This window comes from Apodemus sylvaticus, chromosome 17, assembly GCF_947179515.1.
Source record: "Apodemus sylvaticus chromosome 17, mApoSyl1.1, whole genome shotgun sequence".
Lineage (NCBI taxonomy): Eukaryota > Metazoa > Chordata > Mammalia > Rodentia > Muridae > Apodemus > Apodemus sylvaticus.
Genome location: NC_067488.1, coordinates 9,506,832 through 9,533,572, shown reverse-complemented (window position 1 = coordinate 9,533,572; position 26,741 = coordinate 9,506,832). Strand labels below are relative to the sequence as shown.

At 38.7% G+C, this 26,741-nt stretch overlaps 1 protein-coding gene across 2 annotated transcripts in view; it reads right to left on the bottom strand.

Annotated features, from left to right (window-relative positions):
- Oxr1 (oxidation resistance 1) overlaps window positions 1-26,741 on the bottom strand; it is a 409,810-nt gene that overhangs the window by 205,438 nt on the left and 177,631 nt on the right. For both annotated transcript variants that reach the window (XM_052160406.1, XM_052160408.1), the window contains exon 3: window positions 4,731-4,927. In XM_052160406.1, coding sequence (XP_052016366.1) covers window positions 4,731-4,927 — 197 coding nt within the window. The remainder of the gene's footprint in view (window positions 1-4,730; window positions 4,928-26,741) is intronic.

The following is a 26,741-nucleotide window of genomic DNA, read 5'->3' as shown; positions in this document are numbered from 1 at the left end:
TTACTGGTATTAATTTTTGATATGATGTCTCTTCTATTAGGATTAATTAAGGACAGAAGGCAGTCATGTGTGGAAAGAGGACATGTTCTATTTCTTAAGGCTCTCTCAATAGGAAATAGATGCTATACAGAAGTTTGTGAAAGATAAATGAGCTCAAAAATAAATTCTTAGAGAAGCCACTTACATCTTTCATTAACCTAAAGAGGTATTTCAAATTGTTCTAGCTTTTGTTAAAATCGAAAATGTTCTAGCTTGATTCAAATATAGTAACTGTAAAGAATTTTAGAGGGCCATAGATCAACTAAGGTGTAGTACTGCACTGTGCCACCAGAGGGCTCCCTGGGATTTTTCAAATTTTCAGTTGTACAAACCCTGAACTGAAATATTGACAGGTACCGCCCTTCAACAATATCAACCAACCAGACACCCCTCAGAGCTACCATGTGCTAAGCCACCAAACAAGGAGTAAGCATAGCTCCAGCTGCATATATAGCAGAGGATTGCCTTGTCAGGCATCAATGGGAGGAGAGGTCCTTGATAGACGCCCCACTATAGGGGAATTGAGGGCGGGGAAGTGGGAGTGGGTGGGTGGGTGGGTGGAGGAACACCCTCATTGAAGTAGGAGGAGGGAGGATGGGATAGGGAGTTTCCAGGAAGGGGGGGGGACCAGGAAAGAGGATAACATTTGAAATGTAAATAAAGAAAATAACCAATAAAAGAAAGAAAGAAAGAAAGAAAGAAAGAAAGAAAGAAAGAAAGAAAGAAAGAAAGAAAGAAAGAAAGAAAGAAAGAAAGAAAGGAAGGAAGGAAGGAAGGAAGGAAGGAAGGAAGGAAGGAATTTTCTTGATTGGATCTTTAGAAATATGAAGACCCACTCTAAGTCCTTTGAGGGAGGAAGTTTCACCTTAAATTTGGGCCACCCCTTCCAGTGCCAGTGTAGATAATGCACATGGGAGAAAGAAACTTTTGCTATTTGCCTGCTTGCTCTGTCTCACCCTGGAGAGTCCATTCCTTCACTGGCAATAGAGTCCACTTCTTTGGGATTCTGGATTATACTGAAGACCTGCTGAGACACCCAGACTTGTGGAAATAAACAATTGGAATCTTAAACTTTCTATCAGTAGATAGACATTGTTGGACTAGCTGGACCACATTCTGTAAGTCATTGCAATAAATCCCCTTTAAATATATATTCACTCTTCTGCCTTATTCCTGAAGAGAATTGTAACACTCATGGAATTTTAAACATGCTTTTTCATTTTCTATATTCTTCATTTATATCACAAATGATTTCCCTTTCCTGGTTCCCCCCTCTTCATAAGTCCCATGTGCCCTCGTCCCTCCGCCCGTTCTCCAATCAACCCCCTCCTACTTCTCTGTCCTGGCAATCCCCTACAATGCTGCATCAAGTCTTTCCAGGACCAGGGCCCTCTCCTTCCTTCTTCTTGGGAATCATTTGATATGTAAGTTGTGTCTTGGGTATTCAGAGCTTCTGGGCTAATATCCACTTACCAGTGACTACATTCCATATGTGTTCTTTTGTGATTGGGTTACCTCACTTAGGATGATATTTTCCAGTTCCAACAATTTGCCTACAAATTTCATGAATTTATTGTTTTTAATTGCTGAGTAGTATTCCATTGTGTAAATATACCACATGTTCTGTTTCCATTCCTCCATTGACGGACATCTGGGTTCATTCCAGCTTCTGGCCATTACAAAAAGGCTGCTATGAATATAGTTGAGCATGTGTCCTTATTACATGCTGGGGAATCCTCTGGGTATATGCCCAGGAGTGGTATAGCAGGGTCCTCCGGAAGTGTCATGCCCAGTTTTCTGAGGAACCACCAGACTGATTTCCAGAGTGGTTGTACCAACTTGCATTCCCACCAGCAGTGGAGGAGTGTTCCTCTTTCTCCACATCCTCACCAACACCTGCTATCTCCTGAGTTTTTAATCTTAGCCATTCTGACTGGTGGGACCTCATAAAATTACAAAGTTTCTGTAAGGCAAAGGACACTGTAAAAAGGACCAAATGGCAACCAACAAACTGGGAAAAAAGATCTTCACCAACCCTACATCCGACAGAGGGCTAATATCCAATAAATACAAAGAACTCAAGAAGTTAGACTCCAGAGAGCCAAATAACCCTATTAAAAATGGGATACAGAGCTAAATAAAAAATTTTCACCTGAAGAACTTTGAATGGCTGAGAAGCACCTTAAGAATTGTTCAGCATCATTAGGGAAATGCAAATCAAAACAACCCTGAGAATACTTTTGTTTTGTACTCACAGTACTTTTTAAATGAAGGGATATTGAAATAGATTCATTTTATGAAAAGTACTTTCAGTTACATATTTGATATATTTTAACCTTAAAAATAATGCTTTGAGAGCCAAATTAGAAGATAGGTTATATAGACATATTAAAGCTGAGAATCCAAACAACTCTTTCAACACAGTAATTAAACGTGGTTTTGATACTGACAATAAATCAAACCGTTGCAAATTCATTAATTAAAATTTTGCTATGAGGCTGGGAAGATGACTCAGGGGGTGAAGTACTTTCAGTGCAAGCGTGAGAGTTCAGATCCCCAGCAACTACACAAAAATCAGGGGTGCTAGGATACGGCTGTAACCCTGGTGCTTAGTAGGGCAGAGATAAACCAGATGGTGATATCCAGTTCCATAAAGTGAGATGGAGAAGAATAAAATGACACTTGACGTCAGCCTCTGGATTTCCAAGGACACACACGGGTAAGTCTACACAACAGATCCGTGTACACACAAGGATAAGTGCCGCCAATACACACATGCACAAACACATACACACACAAGTACAACAAATACACACATGCAGAAGTATGTACACACAGGCAAGTGCACCCAATACACGCATGCAGAAACTTGTACACACACAGGTAAGCACACCCTATTAATGTGTGCACAAGCATGCAAACAGAATAAATAAAAAAACCCCAAATAACACACCGCTTACTTTTCTACCTTGAAATTTAACTTTTAGACTTCTCTTTTTCTAAAGTCTTGACTTTTTATTCACTATGGTCAAGCGTGGTAGTCTCTCTCTCTCTCTCTCTCTCTCTCTCTCTCTGTGTGTGTGCGTGTGTGTGTGTCTGTCTGTCTGTCTGTCTGTCTTATTTAGATGGAATATGGAGTTTATAAGATCGATTTTATTTCCTGAAGGCAAACCACTTACTCTTCCTAATCAGTTCATAAATCAGAAGACTATAGAAGGTTGCATAAGTGACAAACAGCAGGAGCAAAGGGCCCTGGCAAGCAGGCAGTGACATGTGCCTTGTGGGATTTTCTGGTTGATTCATTTTTTGAACTATGCTAACGTTACGTTTTGAAAGTGGAAATATGCACCTGTCTGCTGTACTGTCTTGCATCAATCAAAAGTGTTTGATGATAGATTGCCTTTAGAACGCTTTGTTTCTACCTGATTTTTTTTTAAGCCGTGAAAACGTTAATCAGAACAAGGAAAGCTATGAGAGGAACAAGGATGAGGATTTAAAGGGGAAGCAGTGGAAAGCAGTCTCCGCCACCAGCAAATTCCAAAAGAGCACTCAGCCCACAGGAGGCGTTTCCTCAAGGTTTGAAGGAAGCAATGACTCAGAAGAAACCAGAACATGTCCTGGATTCTAGAACTAGAAACCTGCTTTCTTGGTCATAATGTATAATATAAAATATTTAATTTATATATCAATATATAAATATATATTAAAAGTCTGAAATACCTGAGAAACACATTGTCATTTTAAAGCAAACACCCCATATTGAGGTTACAGGGTTTTAGGTGCCAGAAATATTCAACTTCCTCAACAGCATTTTGATGAACTAAGCCCCAGCTCCACTACTTGGTCAAACAGAATGAAATTCCTCCAAATGAAGGAGCATGCAGGACCAAGTAGCCATCTTCCTACCTTATATCCACAACTTACCTCCTGCCAAGTACAAAGCCTTTCATCTTAAACTTATCGGAAATGCTGCAAACTGTTACTTTTGAAAAATCACTTATTCAAAGATCTACTGGAAAGGCAGATCTACAGAATTTTTCAGCTCTATGTATTTAGGCCCGTTATGTAACAGTCTCCGGCAAAGTTCAAAATTCCTGAGCAGTCTTCTCTCTAGGGACACAGCAGCCTAATAACTACAAGACCCTGTTCAGAGCCTACTGCTTTCTGATATGATTACTTCTGGACTCTATACCCCTAGAGTTTGCAATGCAAGAAGTCCAACAGCTCTCCAATGTAACTTGTTCCTCAGAATGCAATAACTTTCTCCCTTCATAATGGCTCCGTGATAAGCTGACATCAGCCACTGCTTTTACAACCTGACAGAACAGGGTCAGAGACTTAGAAGCCCAGAGGGAAAATGAAAAGAACAAAAGCAAAGTATAAGAACAGTGTGGGCTGAGGGTGGCTAAAATGAAAATAGTAACGGATAAGGTTAAACTCTGAAAAGGTATTTTTCTTCTCTTCAGCTTAGATGGCCACTGGGCCCATTTTCTTACCCAACTTTGTTAAAGACTTTAGTAATTCTGCATCTTCCATCTTTCTTTTTAGACCAAGAAAATGTCCACACAAACCATAAGAAAGACACACAATTATGCAACAAGGAGTTATTTAACTTAACTAAGCAAATCCTGCATTCATTGGCACAGCTGTCAAAGAGGTACAAGTTCACTTGTCAAACCCCTTGCACTCACCAATGGTATAGAACCTCTTCAGTTCACTTTTTCTGGGAGGATGCTTCTGGGTGTTTGTTGAGTTGTTCTGTTCTTCCTCGATGATGGGAGTCTTGGGTGCGGGAGGCTTGCTGGCTTGGGGTGCTTGCTTCCCTGCCCCACCCAAAGGGTTGAACCCTGGAGCAGTGATATCCACTGACTGGGACTTTTTCTTCAACCTACAGATGAAGAATACCACACACTGTGAATCCTGACTCAGGAGATGCTTGTTGCATGTTTATTTGCATCATGACCTTTTATTTTTAGCACTAGAGTTGCTTTTGGTCTTAAATTAGAACCTGGTCTATTTAGAAGTTACAAAACTTTCCTCTAACGTTTTAAGAAAATTTAGTTAAAGAGGTATTAAGCCAATTAGAAAAATGGTTAAAGCAATTAGAAAAATGTTTCTATTTATTTTTAACAGCTCATTAAGATATATCAAAACATAATGTGGTAAAGGATGTCTATTATTTTAGTGATAACAAACAACGTGAGGTGGTCAAATGAAAGTAATGCCCTCAATGCAGCAGTGGGGGCCACACTCATAATCAGAACGTCCGAAGCTAAGTCAGAAAGGTCCCGAGATGAAGGCCAGATTGAAACAAGTAGGAAAACACTGTGTCAAAACTGCACTTGATCACTGCATTTATTTCTAAAAGGAACACTCCAATTAAATTTAGTTATAATAGCAATTGCAACTTAGCAAAATAAAATAAAATGGTTGCATTTTAACTAATATACTGATACCTTTTTTCTTTCTCATGTGTGTGTGTGTGTGTGGTGTGCACATGCATGCACAGGTGTGTGTTGCTGCATATGCACCCATGTGCAATGAGAAGACAAGTTGACATCAATAATTTCCTTGATTGCTCTCCACCTCATTTACTGAGATGAGCTGTCTTGCTGGACACAGAGCACATAGACTCTGCTGCTCCATTTTCCAGCTTGCCCCAGAGGTCCACTGTTCCTGCCTTTCCTGTTTTAGAATTACAGGTGAGTCACCATCCTCCATTTTAGACTCTAAGAGGGTTTTGAGGTCTGCACTGTGGTCCTCATACTTCTACTGACCTATATCCTCAACTTCAACTACTAGTAATTTTTAGCTTAATTTGTTTTATTATGTTAATGATGAAAATGAGAGCACTTGTACCATTTCTTAACACATGCCCAGTAATAATAAATGTTTGACCCACTTCTACGTTTTCAAGAGGTTTAATGTGAAAAGTCAAAGTTATCCACAAAATATTTTGTGCATTCATGTAGATATTAGGATTGTAAAAGTTACTGTAACTGATGAGCTCAATTCAAACATTCAAATGTTTTAAACCCACAACAAATAATTTAGGTCTTAAGCATAGTTTACCTTAATGATTATGAAAGCAAACATACATCTTAAAACATATTTTGTTTCCTATAGGAAGTCTAGCAATTGTCCTCATTATCTATGATTATCACACCTAAACATATGTACTTTCCTAGAAATCACATATATTTTCATGCCCTCATCATGAATTTAGGGTTTCCAGACCTCTGGCTTCTACTTATTTCCCCTATGTCAGACTCTGCTCAGCACTGGGGAACTAGCTTAATGGTGGCCTCTGAAGACTTGGGTTGGGATAGCTCCATGCCATCCAGCAAAAATCAGAATTTGCCTTCAGAAAGTTTCTCTTGAATTAAATGTACCAGAACAACAACCTTACAGGGAACATGTTCTACTAATACAGTTTCATTAATGAAAGTTGTATAAGTTTTAGTCAGCTAATTATCACCAATATAATTACTATTTTATTTCCATACTACCTGTGTGACTTTAATATCCATGAAAATATTTTACAATGGCAAATTAATGTGTTCAACAACATTATTTCTGAGACATAAAGAATAAAGCCATATTGCATTCAGAACACATGAGAGACAGTGGCTAAAATGTAAAATAGTTGAAACCATGGTGACAGGGAGTAACTGGAACTCCCATGTCTCAGTGGGAGGACACTCTGTCAAAATCATATTGGAAAATGTCTATCCATGTCTCCTAGGGCCCAAAGTATGCATATCTTATCTAGAAGTCATGTTTGAGAATATTCATACCAGCATTATTCATAATACACAGAAACAGAAAGTGCCACTCAACTCTGTGGCCACTGAATTTTACATTCTGAAGCTAACTGATGGTATAACAGATAGTTAGGGAATATTTCCCCTAACACAAAAGACTATACCTTCTTCTCTCCACCTAATGATGCTTTCTACAACAGTGTCCATATACTTAGACACAAAGAAAGTCTCAACAAATACAAGAAATGGAAATAACTCCCTGTATCCTATCTGACCACCATGAATTAAAGATGGGAAAAAAACCCACCCAGAAACAACAGAAACCTTACAAACACGTGGAAACTAGACAACCCTCTATTGAATGACAAATGGGTAAAGACCTAAATTAAGAAAGAAATTAGTTCACTTGTGTATATCAAAATGGTAAAGGGAGGGAGAGGGAACTTATAGAGCCCACCTCCAGCAGGAAGACAGGGCATCATATGAGGGAGAGGGCCATCCCACAGTCACAACTCTGACCCATAAATGTTCCTATCTGAAAGAACTACAGAGATGGAAATGGAGAGGAGCTCGAAGAAAAGAAGGTTCAGCAACAGGTACAAAGTGGGATCCAGCTCAAGGAGAGGTCCCAAGGCTTGACACTATAAGACTATGGAGCACTTACAAAAAGGGACCTAGCATGACAGCACTCCAGAAGACTCAACAAGCAGCTGAACGAACCAGATGCAGATATTTGCACCTAACCAATGGACAGAAGCAGATGACTCCTGTGGAATTAGGGAAGACTGAAAGAAGCTGAGGAGAAGGGCAATCCTGTAGGAAGACCAGCAGTCTCAATTAATCTAGACCCCCTAGATCTCTCACACACTGGACCACCAACCAGGCAGCATACACAAGCTCATATGAGGCCCCCAAAATATATATAGCAGAGTACTGCCGAGTTTGTGTTCATTCAAAGATGATGCATCTAATCTTCAAGAGACTGGAGGCTCCAGGGAGTTTAGAGGTCAGGTAGGGTGGGGAATGGGGACATCCACCTGGAGATAGGTAGGTGGGGAGGAGGTATGGGATGTGGAACAGTCGGAGGGTGGACAAGGAGAGGGAATAAAATATGGAGTTTAAAATAAATAAATAAATAAATAAATATTTTCTTAAAGAAATTAAAGGCTTCAGAAAACTGAATGAAAATGAATATACAACATATCAAAACTTATGAGACATGATGAAAGTAGTTTTAACAGCAAGTTCACAGCACAAAGTGCCCATATTAAAAAGGGAAGAAATTTCATTTGTAACTTAACAGCATACCTAAAAGAAAAATAATATGTCACACCCAAAGGAGTAGACAAAAGAAATTATCAAAATCAGGGCTGAAACCAATAAAGTAGAAACAATCAATTCAAATAATCAATGAAACAGAGTTGGTTCTTGAAGAAATCAGTAAGATTGAAAACCCTTATCCAAATTAACTAGAAGACAGATAAAGAATATTTAAGCTAATAAAATCAGAAATGACAAGGGGGAGAGAGCAATCGGCACCAAGGGAATCCGGAAAATCCTAAAGAAATAATTTAAAAACCTGTACTCAACCAAATGTTAATATCTAAAGAAAATGGATAATTTTTACAATAGCATCACTTACAAAAGTTAAAACAAGATCACTCATTGAAATAGATTTCTAACCCATAAGGAAATAAAAACAGTCATTAAAAGTCACCTAACCAGTAACAAAAAAACAAAAACAAAAACCAAAAAAAATGAAGAACAAAAAAGAACTCATTTGTACAGGAAAAGAGTTTCTGAGTAGAACACCATTAACACAAGCAAGAAAATAAATTTAATAAATGGAACCTCTTGATACTGAAATGCTTGTGCATAGCAAAGGACGTTGGCATTTGGACAAATCAGCAACCTACAAAATGAGAAAAGATTTTAGCAACTATACATGCTCAGCACTAATGGGATGTCTCCATAAAATCCCTCCCATCAAAGTATAGAGAACCCTGCAGCAGAGGAGGAGGAAAAAGTGTCAAAGCAGAGGAGATGGAGAACACCAAGAAAACAAGACCCTCTAAATCAAGATCACCAAAGCTCATGTGAATGCACGGAGTCTTAGCCAGCATGCACAGGGTCTGTGAGGGTGGATACCAGGTCCTCTCATTACACAGTGACTTCCAGTTTAGTGTTTTTATGGGATTCCTGGATGTTCAAACAAGTGGGTCTCTGAGTCTTATGTTTTAACTTGTTATGTGTTCCTTCGGTTGGTTTGTCTTGTCTAACTTGATGTGACAGCATTTGTTCATCTTAGTATATTTTATTTTGGTTTGTTTTAAAAACATGATGCCCAATCCAACATAAACCTAAAATCATGAAACAATATTTTGCAATTTAAATATTAGTTTCCTTTAATCCCGCTATTTTGAAAATACTATGAAAAATGGGGAGTTCAAGAAACTGGCATATTTTAGTATACAACTAGATGAAGAAAAAATTAGGGCATGGTTAATTAAAAGAGTGACTCCTCCATGCAATTCAGGAGATGACAATGGTGGCATCAAGGCACAACAGGGACACCTCAAAGGACACTTCCTTTTTCTAAAGGAATGGGAGAAAAGTGAAATAAGACAGCATTCCTTACTCCTCACATGTAGGAAAAGGAAAGGATGGAGATTGGACAGAGATGTACTTCCAGTTGACATCTTCCAAGAGTGCTAGAAAGGACCAATGTGGTCATTATCTACAACTAGATGCAGCATAAGGCTCCCAGTGAAATACATAAGTTAGTGTTAAACAGGGAAACAAAAAACAAAAACAGAACCAGGCCAAACTACATACAATATTTAAAGTGTGAACAGGATCACTGTTAAGTTATTAGACTGATGACAAATGAAGGCATTGCTGGGACTTTTAGTAATGATGTTATGTAATCTAAGCACTGAGCATATTAACTTTATGAAAAATGTATAAATTTTGCCTCTTTCCGAATACATGCTATAATTCATTAAATAACTTCCATGAAAAATTGAGTGACTTTTACCCTCCTCGTTTCAATGATGTAATGGCTAATGTTTCAAATGAAACATTGGTCTTCCTGTCTCCCCCAAAACGAGAACATAGTGAATCTGGCAAGGGGAGATGAGCTCCGAATGGAGGACGGCTACTTTCTGTGAGCGAGAATGCATGCTTCAGGGAGATGCAATGAACGGAAAGAGCAGATACCTACCACCACCTACCACCACGGAGCACTTACTCCTGTGAAGTGAAACCAGCAACGAACCAATACGTAACAATTGATGTGATGGCTTATATCTGATAAGCTTGTAGGTGTCATAGTTGCTAAGATTCTGTTACTGAGAAACTTCAACGTGGCCCACCACTCTTTTAAAGTTGCCTGGGCTGAACTGAGGCTGCAAAGCTAGAGTCTGAAAGTCCAAAGGAAGAAGAGAACACCAACTTTTCCTGCTTTCTTTGCATCTTCTGTAAATATCCTCCCTTGGAGACTTGAAGTGTGAAGTACTTTCTTACTTTTGTTAACATCTAGAGGATCCCTAATAGGTTTTCTGGCTTGCTTAAGACAAGCTTTTGCACATTCTTAGAAAGCAGAATTGTGTGGGTAATTGAATTACTCTCAAGAGTTCTAAAGTCGACTAAAGTCGACGATTATAGTTGACAAGAAAGCTTGCTAAATGCTACCTTTGATTTCTAAATTCCATGTGGGGAGAAGTCTTTCTAAAATTTAAATAATGTTCTTAATTAAATGTGTTAAATAATTGTAAATATAGCATAATGGAATATGTAGGTGTGTGTGAGAGATAAAATACCCTGTAGTAAAATGTTACAAAAAGACACAAAAATAATCTCCAAATAGGCACTGAAAGGATCTTTCTTTAATGAAATTTGCATTTCAAAAAAAATAAAAGAGTGTTAGTAACTTTAGTGGAGAATAGGAATTGGGTAATGAAAGCACCCTGGTTGGCTTGGCTCCCCCAAACAGATGGCCTGGTATTTCACAATCCTTGCTTTCTCTTCTTCCTCCACTTGTGAACAGAAAAGAACTAAGCTACACCTGTCTTCGGGCATTCCAACACACACACATTTAACCTCATAATAATGTCAGCATTGAACTTATAGGAGGTACACTGCATTTAGTAGGAGGTTGTGTACATTCAGGAAGGAAGATTTTTGCAAGAGTGGAGAGCAAAAAGGGACAAAAGGACATCGCTTGCTTGGTATACAATATGATACTTCAATGCATAATTATGATATAATTCAGAAAAGAAACACATTAGTGGGTTCATTTACATGAGCTTATACTTTTTATTTGTGGAGGCAGGAGCCAAAAGTTGAGATCAGAGTCAGGGGAAGAGTCCAGCGAACCACGAGGAAAAAAGGAGAACAAATAAGAAACTATGTGAGGAGCTTTAATCCGTTTCTAACTGTAAAAATGGGGTTCAAAAACATGCCAGAAAAGAATTAGAAGAGGCCCAATATGTTGAAGGTGGAATATGAGGTCAAAGTATTATAAATAATAAAGAAATTGGTAGAAAACCTTTAGGACTAAATGATTTAAAAAGTCATCAGCAAAATTTGACTCTCAAATAATTTTATGATTTATATTGGAATCACCGTTAATATTTGATTAAGTTTCAGTTCACTTTTTGAGTCCACTACCTAAAGCTTTTGGATTTAATGGGCATCTGAAAGCCAGAGTTTGGGGCAGTAGTGACTGAACCTAGATCTCCATCACCCACATCAGAGAAAAGCATCGAACTGAATGCTCAACTCTCTATTCAACAGCTCTCAGCATGAGATGCCTCCTTTTGTGGTCCAGCCTTCTCTGCTGTCACTTCGCATACTGGTTGGGTCTCATCCTCCTCTCTTCCTCTCACAAAATGAAACTTTCTTACCTACAACCTTCCACTTGAGTCTGACCAAGTCACGCTTTTCATTTGTTCCCCGTCAATCATGTTTTGCATCCTTGAATAGTCTCATTATCCCAGCTGTGTGAATACCACATGTTATATCACTCTGCCTTAAGTACAACAAACTCATAGTTTCTTTTTACTTGACTTCTTAACTTGCCTTATCCCTCCATCAATTGGTGTCCAAGTTACCTCTGCATTATTACTAATTGATTGTGTTCCTGAGTTCTGTACCTAAGTGAAAAACCAAACCAAAGCAAATCTATTCACTTATTATAGTCCTTGGATGGTAATGGTAATAGCAGCAATAGGTGATGGAATCTACAATAGTACAACAGGAATGTTCCCTTTGCTTCAGGAATTCATGGGAATATATCATTAGCACACAGACTGAATATGAAATGTCTTTGACAAGTTCAGATGCCTGAACATTTGGTCCCCACGTGGTGGCAGTGTTTGCAGAGACTGTGCATCCTTTGGGATGGTGGACCTTGTAACCAAAGGAGGTTACCAGGGAGAGGCCTTCAAAGTCGATTCTGTTTCTGCTTTCTGCTACCGGACTGATCTGTCCAGATGTGAGGGCATGAGGCTATTGCCTCATACTCCTGTAACCACAGAGGGATCCAGACCAATTACCATGTCTTCCTGCCATAATGGACCATATCACTTATAACCAGGAGCCAAAATGAACCTTTCTTCTCTTAAGTTGCATCTATCATGCTATTCTGTTTCAGTGATGAGAAAAACTGTAACAATATATAGAAGCCACATCTCTATATGATTTCTATATTCATCTGGAATAACAGAATAGGGATAAGACTACAGGCATACACTTCCTAGAACTAAATCCCCAATCTCACATGAGCTAGCTCTTTAGACTTGGGAAAAATTCAGCATCTTCTTGTTTTAATTTTCTCATTTTGAAATTGAAACATTAATACTAATGTAAAAGATATTGCATGAGAATTAAACTGGCATTTGGTAAATGTATTGGTAGGATGGCAATCATGTACTGTGTCATGTAAGTTCTTGCTTTAGATAAAAGCAAGCAAACCTGAGCAGTCATTAACCATTTATACTGTTTGATATACAAGGCTATAATGTCATGCATTCTACATTATATTGACCATGGACAATTAAGCAAAAGGCTTCATATTTCCTATGTGCAGAAGGGTCAACTGAGAGTATTGAAAGTGATGAGGTGACAAATTCAGAAAGCTGGAGATCAACCAGGACATTTAGAACGAAATTTCACACTAAGAATTAAAAGACAGAGGAGAATTTTAGCCTTTTTAATTCAGGTCTTTTAAGATCCTGAAAGACTCTTGAGCAATTGTGCTCTCCTGCCTTGATAATGGTGTGCATGAGGCAACTTTAGAAAGCCATGTGAGCCTAAGACATGAGACGCTTGGTAAACAGGGTGGTAGATCCAACTGTTGAAATTTGAGATGTAAAGAACTGCTCACATTCACATGGTGCCAAGTGTTTCTTGTATGGTAGTCAGACACAAACCTGAATGTACCTGAAGAAGCGTGTATCCCAAGGCTCAACACTGACAGCCCTTCCTGTAATTTCCAGCAGGCCTTCTGTGGCTTGCACATCTCATTACTGCCAGAGAAGCTGTCTCCTGGTGTCCTAAAAGAGCTAATGTAAGGGTATTATTGAAAGGAGTGAAGCTGCTGAGAATGCAGGTTTTCCAAGCTGGATACTGTGTTTCCGCAAAAGTCTTAGCTCTCTAAAAAAGAGCTTTGGGGAGCAAATGCCTAAAAAAAAAATTCACTTGCAAAATTAAGGGCTTCTCAGTATAACTGAGAAATCAGCAGCTGTAAACAAAATGAGAAAAAATAATTGGGCATACTCAGTTCACATTCAGAAGAAAAGGCAAATTGGAAACTTATGCATTGAAACAAGGAACCTATTTCTTAGGTAGAAGAAAACAGCAATCCTGGCTTACTCCATGACTGCAGTAGCCATTTTTTCCTCCAGTGGCATCAGAAATTATCATTCTCATTTACACTTCTAAACCAATGCAAAGAGCTTAAATAAAAGCATCCTCTGGGAATGCAAATTAGAATTGGAATAGTTAACAGGACATCAGAATTAAAGCGCTTGTTACCATAAAATACCAGTCTGACCTTGTCTTCATTCCAAGAAATTCATGTTTTTCATACCACAGGTATTCACATATCGGGAATTTAACATCAAACTACATTCCTAAATAATATGTAGGAATGATGTAGAAATCCTTGCATGAACAGGACAATTCCTTGTTAAATACAACTAATTTCGACTTTGAAATCGGGTCACTATTAAATATGGAAAGAAAGCACTGAATCCATTGCAGTTATATCTAATGTTATGGTAGAAATAATAGAAACTAATTCTTAACAGATTCTCCCTCCTGAGTGTTAAACAAATCCTCACATAAAGAGTTTTCATTTCTTACTGAATTTTCATGGCGAAGACATCAAGCCCCAAGTTTGCCAGCTGCTCTCCTAATATATAAACATGGCAGCAGCTCAGAGGAAAGAGGAGAACAAAACCTTTCTATTAGATCTCCTCACCAGCAGTTTCATTTGATTACTATGTACATAGATTCTTCACACAGTACATATAGGGACTCATCATGTTATTCCTGAGACCTAGCATAGTGCTTGGTATGCAGTAGTTGCTGAATAAATGGTTGAATGGATCTTACCACATGAGGATTAAACAACAAATTATGCAGGAACACAGGCATGAATACTAAAACATACAAGCAAACAAAAGTAGACTTTGGATTACTGAAACAGTAAATTAGTACTAGTAAAATTTTTATGAGATTTCCCCTTCCATGTATTTTCTGATTATTCCACGATATTGGAAGCATTCACTTTTCTTTTTGTTTTTTGTATCCTGCAGGGAAGAGTCTGACCTGCAGGGAGATGCATTCACTTTTCAATTGCACAAATATCAACTTCATTTTGGCTTTTGCCTTGGAAGTTCAGAGTCTTTCAGCTAGAAAAGCTTGAAAATGGAAAGACATTATGTAAATTTAAAGATTAGAGCTCAAGGGATTTTGAAGTCAAATTCTTCAAATATTCTAGTCTTCTATAATAACTCTCCGAGCTGAACTTTAATTTCATTACCTTTGATGAAATGATTTGTAACATATGATTGCATTCTGTTTACTCATTTAAGGAAGAAGAAATCAGAACACATGAAACTATTTTAAGACTTTAGGCTCCTAGCCAACCTTACTGATTAAAAGCATTTATTCTTAACAGGGCCTATTACAAAGACTCTGTACAAAGCACATGGGTTAGCAGACTAACCGCAAGTCTTTTTCAGAAAGAACATAAACCAACTTATCCTTAACTTAGTCAAGACGGGCTTCTGTGACTAGTGATGATCTGGGTGAAACTGGAAGTTCACAGACAAATTGACAACAAAGACAAGAATTTCTTAGAGACACGTGAGACAGGAATAAGAGAGACCAGGAATTGTAAAGGTTTCACTTAACATTGATTTAGGAATCAGATAGAAAACATCTTTCTGGTTTATCTAGAAATGACATTTTCATTTAAATATCATTTAAATACCAGAACATAGCCGGGCAATGGTGGCGCACGCCTTTAATCCCAGCACTTGGGAGGCAGAGGCAGGCAGATTTCTGAGTTTGAGGCCAGCCTGGTCTACAGAGTGAGTTCCAGGACAGCCAGAGCTACACAGGGAAACCCTGTCTCAAAAAAAAAAAAAAAAACCCAAAAAATCAGAACATTACTTAGTAAAAGTTTTTTTTGTTTTTTGTTTTTGTTTTTTGAACTGCTGGGGTGTAGCTCAATGGTAGAGTATGCATGAGGTTCTAGATTCAGTTGTTAGGAGGGACAAAAGGAGAAAAGAGGAACATTTTTAGAAAATGGTCATGCTGGGGTTGAGTAGACAGTTGCCTTGGTAATACTCTTGATTTGAAAATACAAGAATTTGAATTTGATGAGTAGAACTTTATATATATAAATAAATAAAAGCCAGGCATGGGTTCATGCTTGTAATGCCAGTGTCAGGAGCCAGAGGGCAGCAGATCCCTGGGGAATCTCTGGACAAAGAGCTTAGCCTGATAGAGGAACAGAGTCCTGGGCTAGTAAGAGACTGTTTCAAAAGATGGAGGGGATAGCAAAGTGACTCAGGTAAAAGTACTTATTGAGTTTGATTCTTGAGAACTCATGGAGAAGAACTAGATGTTTGTAATCCTAACTCTTGTACTTCTGTGATGAGATGGGGGGAAGAGATAGGAGAGTCATCTGGATGTTACCTTACAGGGCAAAGTGGCAGAAACAAGTGAGACCCTGCCTCCGAAATAAGACAGAAGGAAAAAAAACAGACCCTGGAAATAATGTCCATTGTCTTCCACATGTGTGCTGTGGCTCCCATGGACCTGTACTGAGATCACACACACACACACACACACACACTCATTCATACACGAAAAATGCAAAAATAAACATAATTTTTTGAAAAGATATGACCTATTTGTTACATGTATTGTGATAAAATACATTGAGACTGGATAAATGCATGATTTAATCAACAGGCTGGAGCTAGAAGACCTTAGTAAATGCATGTTGGATGGTAGGCATTGTGTTAACGAGTATTTTACTGCATGGTTCCAAGTTCTCATAGTTCTCAATATTTAAGTTGCAATAGAAGGTGGAAAAAAACAAGTCGAGGTTAAGTGCAGAGAAATTAAATATTATACATACATCAACAGATGCTAGAGAAAACAAGAACAATGTGAATTACACACTCACACACAATTTCATAAAAGTTTCATAAAATTACTATGTAATTGTTTAAAAATAGAACACTTTCTGGCGATTATCACCAAAGAGAAAGAAATGAAATCTAGTTATTGTGGATTGGAGGCTTTTGAACCTGTAGATGGCACTGGGTCAGGGTCAGGGTAAGTGGCAGAACTAGTGTGTAAGCGGTTGTGTTCTTTGCTATCCATGTTAGCAAATATAAAATCATTGACTTAACTCTCGCTCTAGAAACTAGTTCCTGTCGGATTATCCCATTCACATTTGAACTTCCAGGGCCGTGCACCCTGCCAGTCACCTAGTAACTACTCCTGAAAGTTTGACTTCCTCAAAAGGAAAATAGACTCACTGGGAAGACACAAGCAGTCCCGGGAAGCACAGCCCTGAAGCCCTCCCCCCTTGCTCACTTCCTGCTCAGGCTTGGCCCCTTCAACAGTGCTGCTCTGGGTTCATCCCACTGTGCCACTGTAGAATGACAAGACCAGTATTCAGAAAGACTGGACAGAAGCTTGAAACAGGACACACAGCCTGCACCTCACTGCTTTGTCACTTGTGCGATGCTGACGCACGAGGTGTTAGCCACATAAGGTTGTATGTCTTTGTATCCAGTCGTTGTCCGCTGAGTCACCGTCACGGCTCAGGGCTCATCTGGTTAACCCGCGAGGATCTTCCTGGCAGGCATCAGCTCTTGCCTTCCATTAGGTGTGTAAAGCTGGCTCCTTCTTTGCTTGGCTGAGCTATTTTATGAGTTCATTGTAGCGTTCCCCATCAGATCTCACACCTGAAGTCTCTGCTTTGTGAGAAAGCGAATGCAGCTTTCGTCGGTGTCACTAAGAGACCACAGATGGGGTAGTGCACCTCTCTTCTCCTTCTGGTGGTTTATTCCCCACACCCCAGACCTGGGCCAGCAACACATAGCTCTCTAGGACAGTATCTAAGAAGACTCATTCATGTTCTCTTACTGGGTCTCTTCTTGACAATGGGAAACAAGCATCCTTTCCCATGTAAATTTCAGAAGACACACCAAACAATTGCTCTTTGCAAGTGGTTATCAGATGTCCCAGGCAACTACAGTAGCTACTACACCTTTTCATTCCTAGGTTGACATAAGGCTTGCTCAGAGATCTCTGGCTTCTCCTATTGTGGCATTTCCTTATGTAGTGTTACCAAAAGTTTAGCAAGGAAAGTAGTGAAAGCAGAGACAGATCCTTCTAATTGGAGAGAGAGAGACAGAGAGAGAGAGAGACAGAGAGAGACAGAGAGAGAGAGAGAGGTCAGGGTTGATATCAAGTATCTTTCACAATTGGTTTCTCCATTTTTTTTGGTTCTTTTTGGTTTTTGGTTTTTGACTTTTGTTCCGTTGTTTTTTGTTTGTTTTGTTTTTGCTTTTGTTTTTGATACCTTCTCTCACTGATCCTTGAGCTCTCTGACTGAATGATCTAGCTACTCTGGTTGTCCAATGAACTCTAAAGACTTGCTTTTCTCTGCCTATCATCATTGATGGGGGGGGGGGGTTACAGATACCCACGCCCAGATTTTTGGTGGTACTGGGAGTCTGAACTCAGTAACTTACTTACGAACAGTATGCACTTTACGAATTGAGCCACACCTGAAGGTCTCTATATTTAAATTATTTCGTTAATTCTTTTTTTCATTTACTTTCTATAAATTTGCTGTTAGTTAACAGAGTCCACTGCCTTCTGCTATGAACTGGGGTCTCCACAGTAAAAAGCAGATGGTTGTTATATTTCAAGTCATAAAAAGGGAATGACTTAAAAAATAAAACAATAGAAAACTCTGAGCTTGTATACTATCATTTCCAAAGATTGGATTTGCCTTAAAAGAATCTCTAATGCACATTGATCTATTTCAGAATTCCTCTTACACAAAAGTAAGAAATCAGATTCAGATATTTGTGAGTGGTGAGTTGTTGCTCTTGGGAATAATTAGAATAAAAAAAAGTGACATTGGAATGAGTTAAATAAAACCAGTATTTAAAACCTGTTAAGCAGAGGAATAAAAGGAAATGTCACTATTTTAAGATGGAATTTATCAATAAAAAACAGCTACCTATTATAACAGGATATAACTTATATTAGACAAAAAGAAGGATTGGATCAAATAGTAAAATAAAGAGCAAAAATGCAGACTGAGCAAGCTCACTTATAAAGCACAACAAAACCAAAACAACCCCAAAAGCAATGCCACACATGTTTACAATTTGCCATGATGAGGTAAAATCAGGTGAGCACAAGGTACACACAGGTACTCATGCAACACCCAAGAATGGTTCCCAGGTGGTGTTTCCTGTTTGAAAGACCATTGGTTCAGATCCATTGGTCTCTTCTCTGTCTCTGCTGACTCACTACAGGCAGACAAATATTTTGAGGTATTTGAGCTGTGGGTCATGGACAGGCTGCTCGGGATAATCTGTGATGCTCTGCACAGTGCAAAAATTAAAAAAGACCCTTGTAAAATGTACTAAGAAGTAAAACCAGCAACTGCAGAGCACTGAGCTCAGTGTGCCACACCTGCCGGTGCGACACTCACAGATCAGACCTTCCAGTGCTGCCTCACAAGATCCCTCAGTGACTTCCCAAAGCACAGCACTTTGATTTTTACTAGAAGCTATTTCTTATGAAAACAATGGATTTGCTATAATTATAACCCACAAATAGAACGTACTTTACCCCCTTTCACAGCCATCTCTTGCTCCCCACACCCATTGGCCCCCTTTCTGTTCCCCCAACCTCTGTTGTGTCACACTCACATCCTTTGGTACAGTCTGAGAGGATGTGGTACTTGCCTTTTTTTTTTTTTGAATATTTGCTTCTTATTTTATTTGAGAAGGCATAGAAAATTTAAGAATATGGTAGCCTCATAACAGAAGAAGTAATTTGGAGAGATAATAAAAATCAACTGTGAAGGTCTCTGTATTCTGCATGTTTTTCATGGATACTGGACTGAAGTCAACTCTTTCTTTCTTCCTTCCTTTCTTTCTTTCTTTGTTTCTTTTTTTTCTTTCTTTCTTTTTTTTTTTTTTTGATTTCACCTCACACCAGTCAGAATGGCTAAGATTAAAAACTCAGGAGACAGCAGATGTTGGCGAGGATGTGGAGAAAGAGGAACACTCCTCCACTGCTGGTGGGGTTGCAAATTAGTAAAACCACTCTGGAAATCAGTCTGGCAGTCCCTCAGAAAACTGGGCATGTCACTTCTGAAAGAATCTGCTATACCACTCCTGGGCATATACCCAGAGGATTCCCCAGCATGTAATAAGGATACATGTTCCACTATGTTCATAGCAGCCCTATTTATAATTGCCAGAAGCTGGAAAGAACACAGGTATCCCTCAACAGAAGAATGGATGCAAAAAATGTGGTATTTCTACACAATGGAGTACTATTTAGCCATTAGAAACAATGAATTCATGAAATTCTTAGGCAAATGGATGGAGCTGGAGAACATCATACTAAGTGAGGTAACCCAGTCTCAAAAGATCAGTCATGGTATGCACTCACTAATAAGTGGATATTAGCTTATTATTATTCACTAATAAGTGGAAAACTGGAATACCCAAAACATAATCCACACATCAAATGAGGTACAAGAAGAATGGAGGAGTGACCCCTTGTTTTGGAAAGACTCAGTGTAGCAGTATAAGACAAAACCAGAACATGGAAGTGGGAAGGGGTGGGTGGGAGAACAGAGGGAGGGAAGGGGGCTTATGTGACTTTCGGGGAGTGGGGAACCAGAAAAGGGGAAATCATTTGAAATGTAAATAAAAAATATATCGAATAAAATTAAAAAAAAAGAAGTTAAACTGGTACTTGTCTTTTAGAGTCATTAAAAGCGCAGCTTCTAAAGAAGCTTCCATCTCTGTATGAGAATTCTGTATAAAAATTTTTCCAGAATACTTTTCCAGATTGATGAAGCCTATGTTACTGACAAGTAAATAATGCCTTGCAGGTCATAGCTCAACTCAAAAGTACCATAGAGTATGAATTTAAACATCATAACCTTCTTGAAGTTGAAATTCCCTTAGTGAGTTTAAGTTCTCACTGCGAGTGTCAGGTTCTTACTGCAGTTTAAGCACCAGGGTCTAAGTATAAGCAAGTTGATCTTAAGTGCCTGGAGATTTCAGAGGAAAGTTTTGGCAGAAAAATGGGGACTGTCTCTGAGTATTAAAGTGGAAATCAGCTGGGGAGGAAGTACTTCTTCCGTCCCTTTCCACTGGGGTAGGATAGTATGTCTTGACCAGAGTTTTACTCTGTGGTCACAGTAGTAATTTCAGAACACAGATAATTTGGAGAGTCTTTGGAAAAGTTCTCTGCCTATCACATGAGGCTAACTCACTTTTCTCTCATCTTTCATTCCACTATGGACTGGACAGATCCTACTATTCCTTTCTCTCTTTAAGCCCATTCTGTGTAATTGAAGTCATGTGAGTAAGTCCCTCACTCCGAGCATACTCCAAGCTGCCCCATGTAGCCTTCCAGTTCCCACATGGACCGCTCTATATGCTCCTCACACTGCCTGTTCTTCTGACCAACTTTCCTTTCTGCATGCAGACACGGAATGAGCCCGAGAGCATCACATTAGAAGCTGCTTCTACTTAAACACAGCTTCCATAAGATTCCCATGTTATCTAGGCCGCAACTCAGAATTGCTGTCCTCGACTTGCAGTCACAAGTAGTCAACTCTCCTTCACTCTTACTTGTGTTTCACTCAGACTACTCATCACCAATGTGTTTTCATGAGAAATATTTATGACCTTTAAATTTTTTATGCTCCTCTCATGACTAGTGTGAGAGTGACAGGATTGTCTGGCCTGTTCAACTACAAGATCCCCAGATCCAAGAACAGGGTTTCAGATGATGCTGTAACGCCTTTACACACACAGACACTTCATTCTGCACCAAGAAGGACATTCTCTTATTCAGAAATGACTGTTACAATATAGAAACTTTTTTATATACACAAGAAGAATGAATGCTTAAATAGGACTTTTTCTGGCTATAATATATATATGCTGTGCTTCTCCTTAATGGTTAAACTCATTTGCCCTCTAGAGTAATTCCTCAGGATCTGATTTAGGAATTCTATTTGCAGTGATGACAATTTGCAGTACATATAAATTAATGTATTATTTTATATACACTGATGTATATATACATGCATATATATTAATATGCTTTAACTAGAAGGTAGACACAAGTCCTTATTTACATTTCCTGTTTCATTGACTTTTATCACAGTAAGCAAGTGAAAAGTCCTTAACTATATAGGTTGCATTCACTTCCCAATGTCACAAGCACCAGAAATTCTGCCTTATTACCCAGACAACAACCTGCAATTGCAAGTCACTGCAGAGATAGTGACAAGCCAGTCAGAGCCTCAGCAAAGCAAACTTCTCACTGCTATTGCAGAGGCACCCAAAGAAACTCAAGGGCATTTCTGGAGTCAGGACTCAGAGACTGCTTCATCTCCCTGTGCACGTCAACTACTTCTGTTCGCATCCTTTCCCCTCTGATGTGAAGCATCAAAGAAGATTCTACACGTTATGGAAAAATTCAAGAAGAGTGAAGTTCTGGGAAACTTGCTCCTAATTCTTGTCACACACTCGCTGGATTAAGGGCAGCAATTGCAGTGCAGCAGTCCTCTGTGGATGTGATCATCCTCTCAATAAAGTAGAAGCAACGCGTTACATAAGTTTGGGGGAAAATAAACCTCTGTTGATATTTAAGGATGAGTCCATTTTGTTATTTTTACTGGCAAGGCTGTAGGATAAGAAAAAGGAAACCTTCATATATTGTGTTTTGGATCACAGAAAGTAAAGGGTCTGAAAAGAAGACATTCCATAGTAAATATGTGCAATTTGTTCTGCATTCAGGATGACCCTAGTGGACCAATGTTGAATAAAGACTCCAACTTATCATTAGAATAAGTATTAGCTCAAAGCAAAAGTAGTAATTAATAGTTATTCTCAGTAAAATGATTTTTGATCTTAGTCACAGAAAATGGGATTAAGTATGTGTGTTCTTATCTAATGCTTTTTTATTTTTTGTTTTATTTTGTTTTGTTTTGTTTTCGAGACAGGGTTTCTCTGTGTAGCACTGGCTGTCCTAAAACTCACTCTATAGACCAGGCTGGCCTCGAACTCAGAAATTCGCCTGCCTCGCCTCCCAAGTACTGGGATTACAGACATGCGCCACCACCGCCTGGCCTTTTATGTTTTGCTAAGGAGTCACAACCCTTATTAGTTGGTTAATTGTTATATGAGAAAATGAGAAAAATCAATGTCACGTGACATTGACTTGGAAAAAATATCAGAGGTCCAGTGTTATTATTTACATGAATATCACACACACACACACACACACACACACACACACACACTCACACACACACTTTAGAATATAATTAGAACAAAGAAAGATGCAGCTATTATTTTAAACATAAATCTTAAGAATGACTGAGTAATTCCTAAGGCTTATGCTGTAGTGTGAAGGACAGACTTTGGATTCTCTATGAAAGTTTAATCAAGCTAACTAAGAGGCGGACTCTAAACTGTGCTGGGAAACTTATTCATTCATAGCCAATATTTTGTAATTTTTGCATAGAGAATATTTATCCCAAAGTGTCTATTATATTTAAATTGCTCCCATGATTGGTTTATTTTTTAAAGCAATCATGGAAATATATTCCATATGCATCATTTAGACAATACATTGTCTTTATAAATCTAGATACCTGATATTCAAACAATATAGAATTTTCTTAAAAGTGAATTTTAGGACAATGTTTCAATGTGGGACTAATAGTCTATAATATATGTTAAACTCCATAGTCTCTAGGAGAACTTTCAGTCTCTCTTGCATAAGGAAAACTACTAATCAAATTTATAGAAAGAAATTAAAATAAGAAAAAAATTCACATATCTGAAATCAGAGATGAAAAATTAGCAGATGTGAATCTGATTAAAAGTGCATTAATCAAGTCTATAAATGAGTTTTCCTATGAAATGCACATACATATTTCACAAAGATAGGACCACAAGTGACCAGAAATTAAAATGTTTATATTGTTTTGTGGGAAGTTGTAAAATTCTCTATCAAAGGAATCTGACCATGCTTAGTTATGCAGTGAACAAACACTTTCACACACATATGTACACACACATATATACTCATTCACATGGATATGCATACAGACACACAGGTACATACACATGCACACACATATGCACATACACACACGCACACATATATATTTACATTCACACATTCACACACACACTAATACACACAAATGCACACATATGCATATACATATACATTCACATCCACACACACACACTGATACACACAAATGCACACATCAGATTCACCAAATATAAACATGATTTTTTAAATAATAGAACAAACATTATCATCAATACAGTGGCTAAGACACCAGTGAATATTTGCAAGAGTATTAACTAATAAAAGCTTCTACAGATGAATTGTATCACTAGATCATTCAACTCTTTATTTTAAATTTATTGATATATTTATTTACATTACAAATGATTTCCCCTTTTCTGGACCCTCTCTTCCCGAAAGTCCCATCAGCCTCCTTCCCTCCCCCTGTTTATCCACCCAACCCTTCCCACTTCCCTGTTCTGGTTTTGCCCTATACTGCTTCACTGAGTCTTTCCAGAACAAGGGGCCACTCCTCCGTTCTTCTTGTACCTCATTTGATGTGTGGATTATGTTTTGGGTATTCCAGTTTTCTAGGTTAACACCCACTTCTTAGTGAGTGCATACCATGATTCATCTTTTGAGTCTGGGTTACCTCACTTAGTATGATGTTCTCCAGCTCCATCCATTTGCCTAAGAATTTCATGAATTCATTGTTTCTAATGGCTGAATAGTACTCCATTGTGTATATATACCACATTTATTGCATCCACTCTTCTGTTGAGGGATACCTGGGTTCTTTCAAGCTTCTGGCAATTATAAATAGGGCTGCTATGAACATAGTGGAACATGTATCCTTATTACATGCTGGGGAATCTTCTGGGTACATGCCCAGGAGTGGTATAGCAGAATCTTCTGGAAGTGAGGTGCCCAGTTTTTGGAGGAACCGCCAGACTGATTTCCAGAGTGGTTGTACCAATTTACAACCCCACCAGCAGTGGAGGAGTGTTCCTCTTTCTCCACATCCTCGCCAACATCTGCTGTCTCCTGAATTTTTTTTATTCGATATAATTTATTTACATTTCAAATGATTTCCCTTTTCTAGCCCCCCCAATCCCCGAAAGTCCCGTAAGCCCCCTTCTCTTCCCCTGTCCTCCCACCCACCCCTTCCCACTTCCCCGTTCTGGTTTTGCCGAATACTGTTTCACTGAGTCTTTCCAGAACCAGGGGCCACTCCTCCTTTCTTCTTGTACCTCATTTGATGTGTGGATTATGTTTTGGGTATTCCAGTTTTCTAGGTTAATATCCACTTATTAGTGAGTGCATACCATGATTCACCTTTTGAGTCTGGGTTACCTCACTTAGTATGATATTCTCTAGCTCCATCCATTTGCCTAAGAATTTCATGAATTGTTTCTAATGGCTGAATAGTACTCCATTGTGTAGATATACCACATTTTTTGCATCCACTCTTCTGTTGAGGGATACCTGGGTTCTTTCCAGCATCTGGCAATTATAAATAGGGCTGCTATGAACATAGTAGAACATGTATCCTTATTACATGGTGGGGAGTCTTCTGGGTATATGCCCAGGAGTGGTATAGCAGGATCTTCTGGAAGTGAGGTGCCCAGTTTTCGAAGGAACCACCAGACTGCTTTCCAGAGTGGTTGTACCAATTTGCAACCCCACCAGCAGTGGAGGAGTGTTCCTCTTTCTCCACACGCTCTCCAACACCTGCTGTCTCCTGAATTTTTAATCTTAGCCATTCTGACTGGTGTAAGATGAAATCTTAGGGTTGTTTTGATTTGCATTTCCCTAATGACTAATGAAGTTGAGCATTTTTTAAGATGCTTCTCCGCCATCCGAAGTTCTTCAGGTGAGAATTCTTTGTTTAACTCTGTACCCCATTTTTTAATAGGGTTGTTCGGTTTTCTGGAGTCTAACTTCTTGAGTTCTTTATATCTATTGGATATTAGCCCTCTAACTGATGTAGGATTGGTGAAGATCTTTTCCCAATTTGTTGGTTGCCGATTTTTCCTCTTGATGGTGTCCTTTGCCTTACAGAAACTTTGTAATTTTATGAGGTCCCATTTGTCAATTCTTGCTCTTAGAGCATACGCTATTGGTGTTCTGTTCAGAAACTTTCTCCCTGTACCGATGTTCTCAAGGGTCTTCCCCAGTTTCTTTTCTATTAGCTTCAGAGTGTCTGGCTTTATGTGGAGGTCCTTGATCCATTTGGATTTGAGCTTAGTACAAGGAGACAAGGATGGATCAATTCACATTCTTCTGCATGCTGACCTCCAGTTGAACCAGCACCATTTGTTGAAAAGGCTATCTTTTTTCCATTGGATGTTTTCTGCCCCTTTGCCGAGGATCAAGTGGCCATAGGTGTGTGGGTTCATTTCAGGATCTTCAATCCTGTTCCATTGATCCGCCTGCCTGTCACTGTACCAATACCATGCAGTTTTTAACACTATTGCTCTGTAGTATTGCTTGAGGTCAGGGATACTGATACCCCCAGAATTTCTTTTATTGTTGAGAATAGTTTTAGCTATCCTGGGTTTTTTTGTTATTCCAGATGAATTTGTGGATTGCTCTTTCTAACTCTGTGAAGAATTGAGTTGGGATTTTGATGGGTATTGCGTTGAATCTGTATATTGCTTTTGGCAAAATGGCCATTTTAACTATATTAATCCTGCCGATCCATGAGCATGGGAGGTTTTTCCATTTTTTGAGATCTTCTTCCATTTCCTTCTTCATAGACTTGAAGTTCTTGTCATACAGATCTTTCACATGTTTGGTAACAGTCATCCCAAGGTACTTTATACTGTTTGTGGCTATTGTGAAGGGGATCATTTCCCTAATTTCTTTCTCAGCCTGCTTATCCTTTGAGTACAGGAAGGCTACTGATTTGCTTGAGTTGATTTTATAACCTGCCACTTTGCTGAAGTTGTTTATCAGCTGTAGGAGTTCTCTAGTGAAGTTTTTTGGGTCACTTAGGTAGACTATCATGTCATCTGCAAATAATGATAGTTTGAC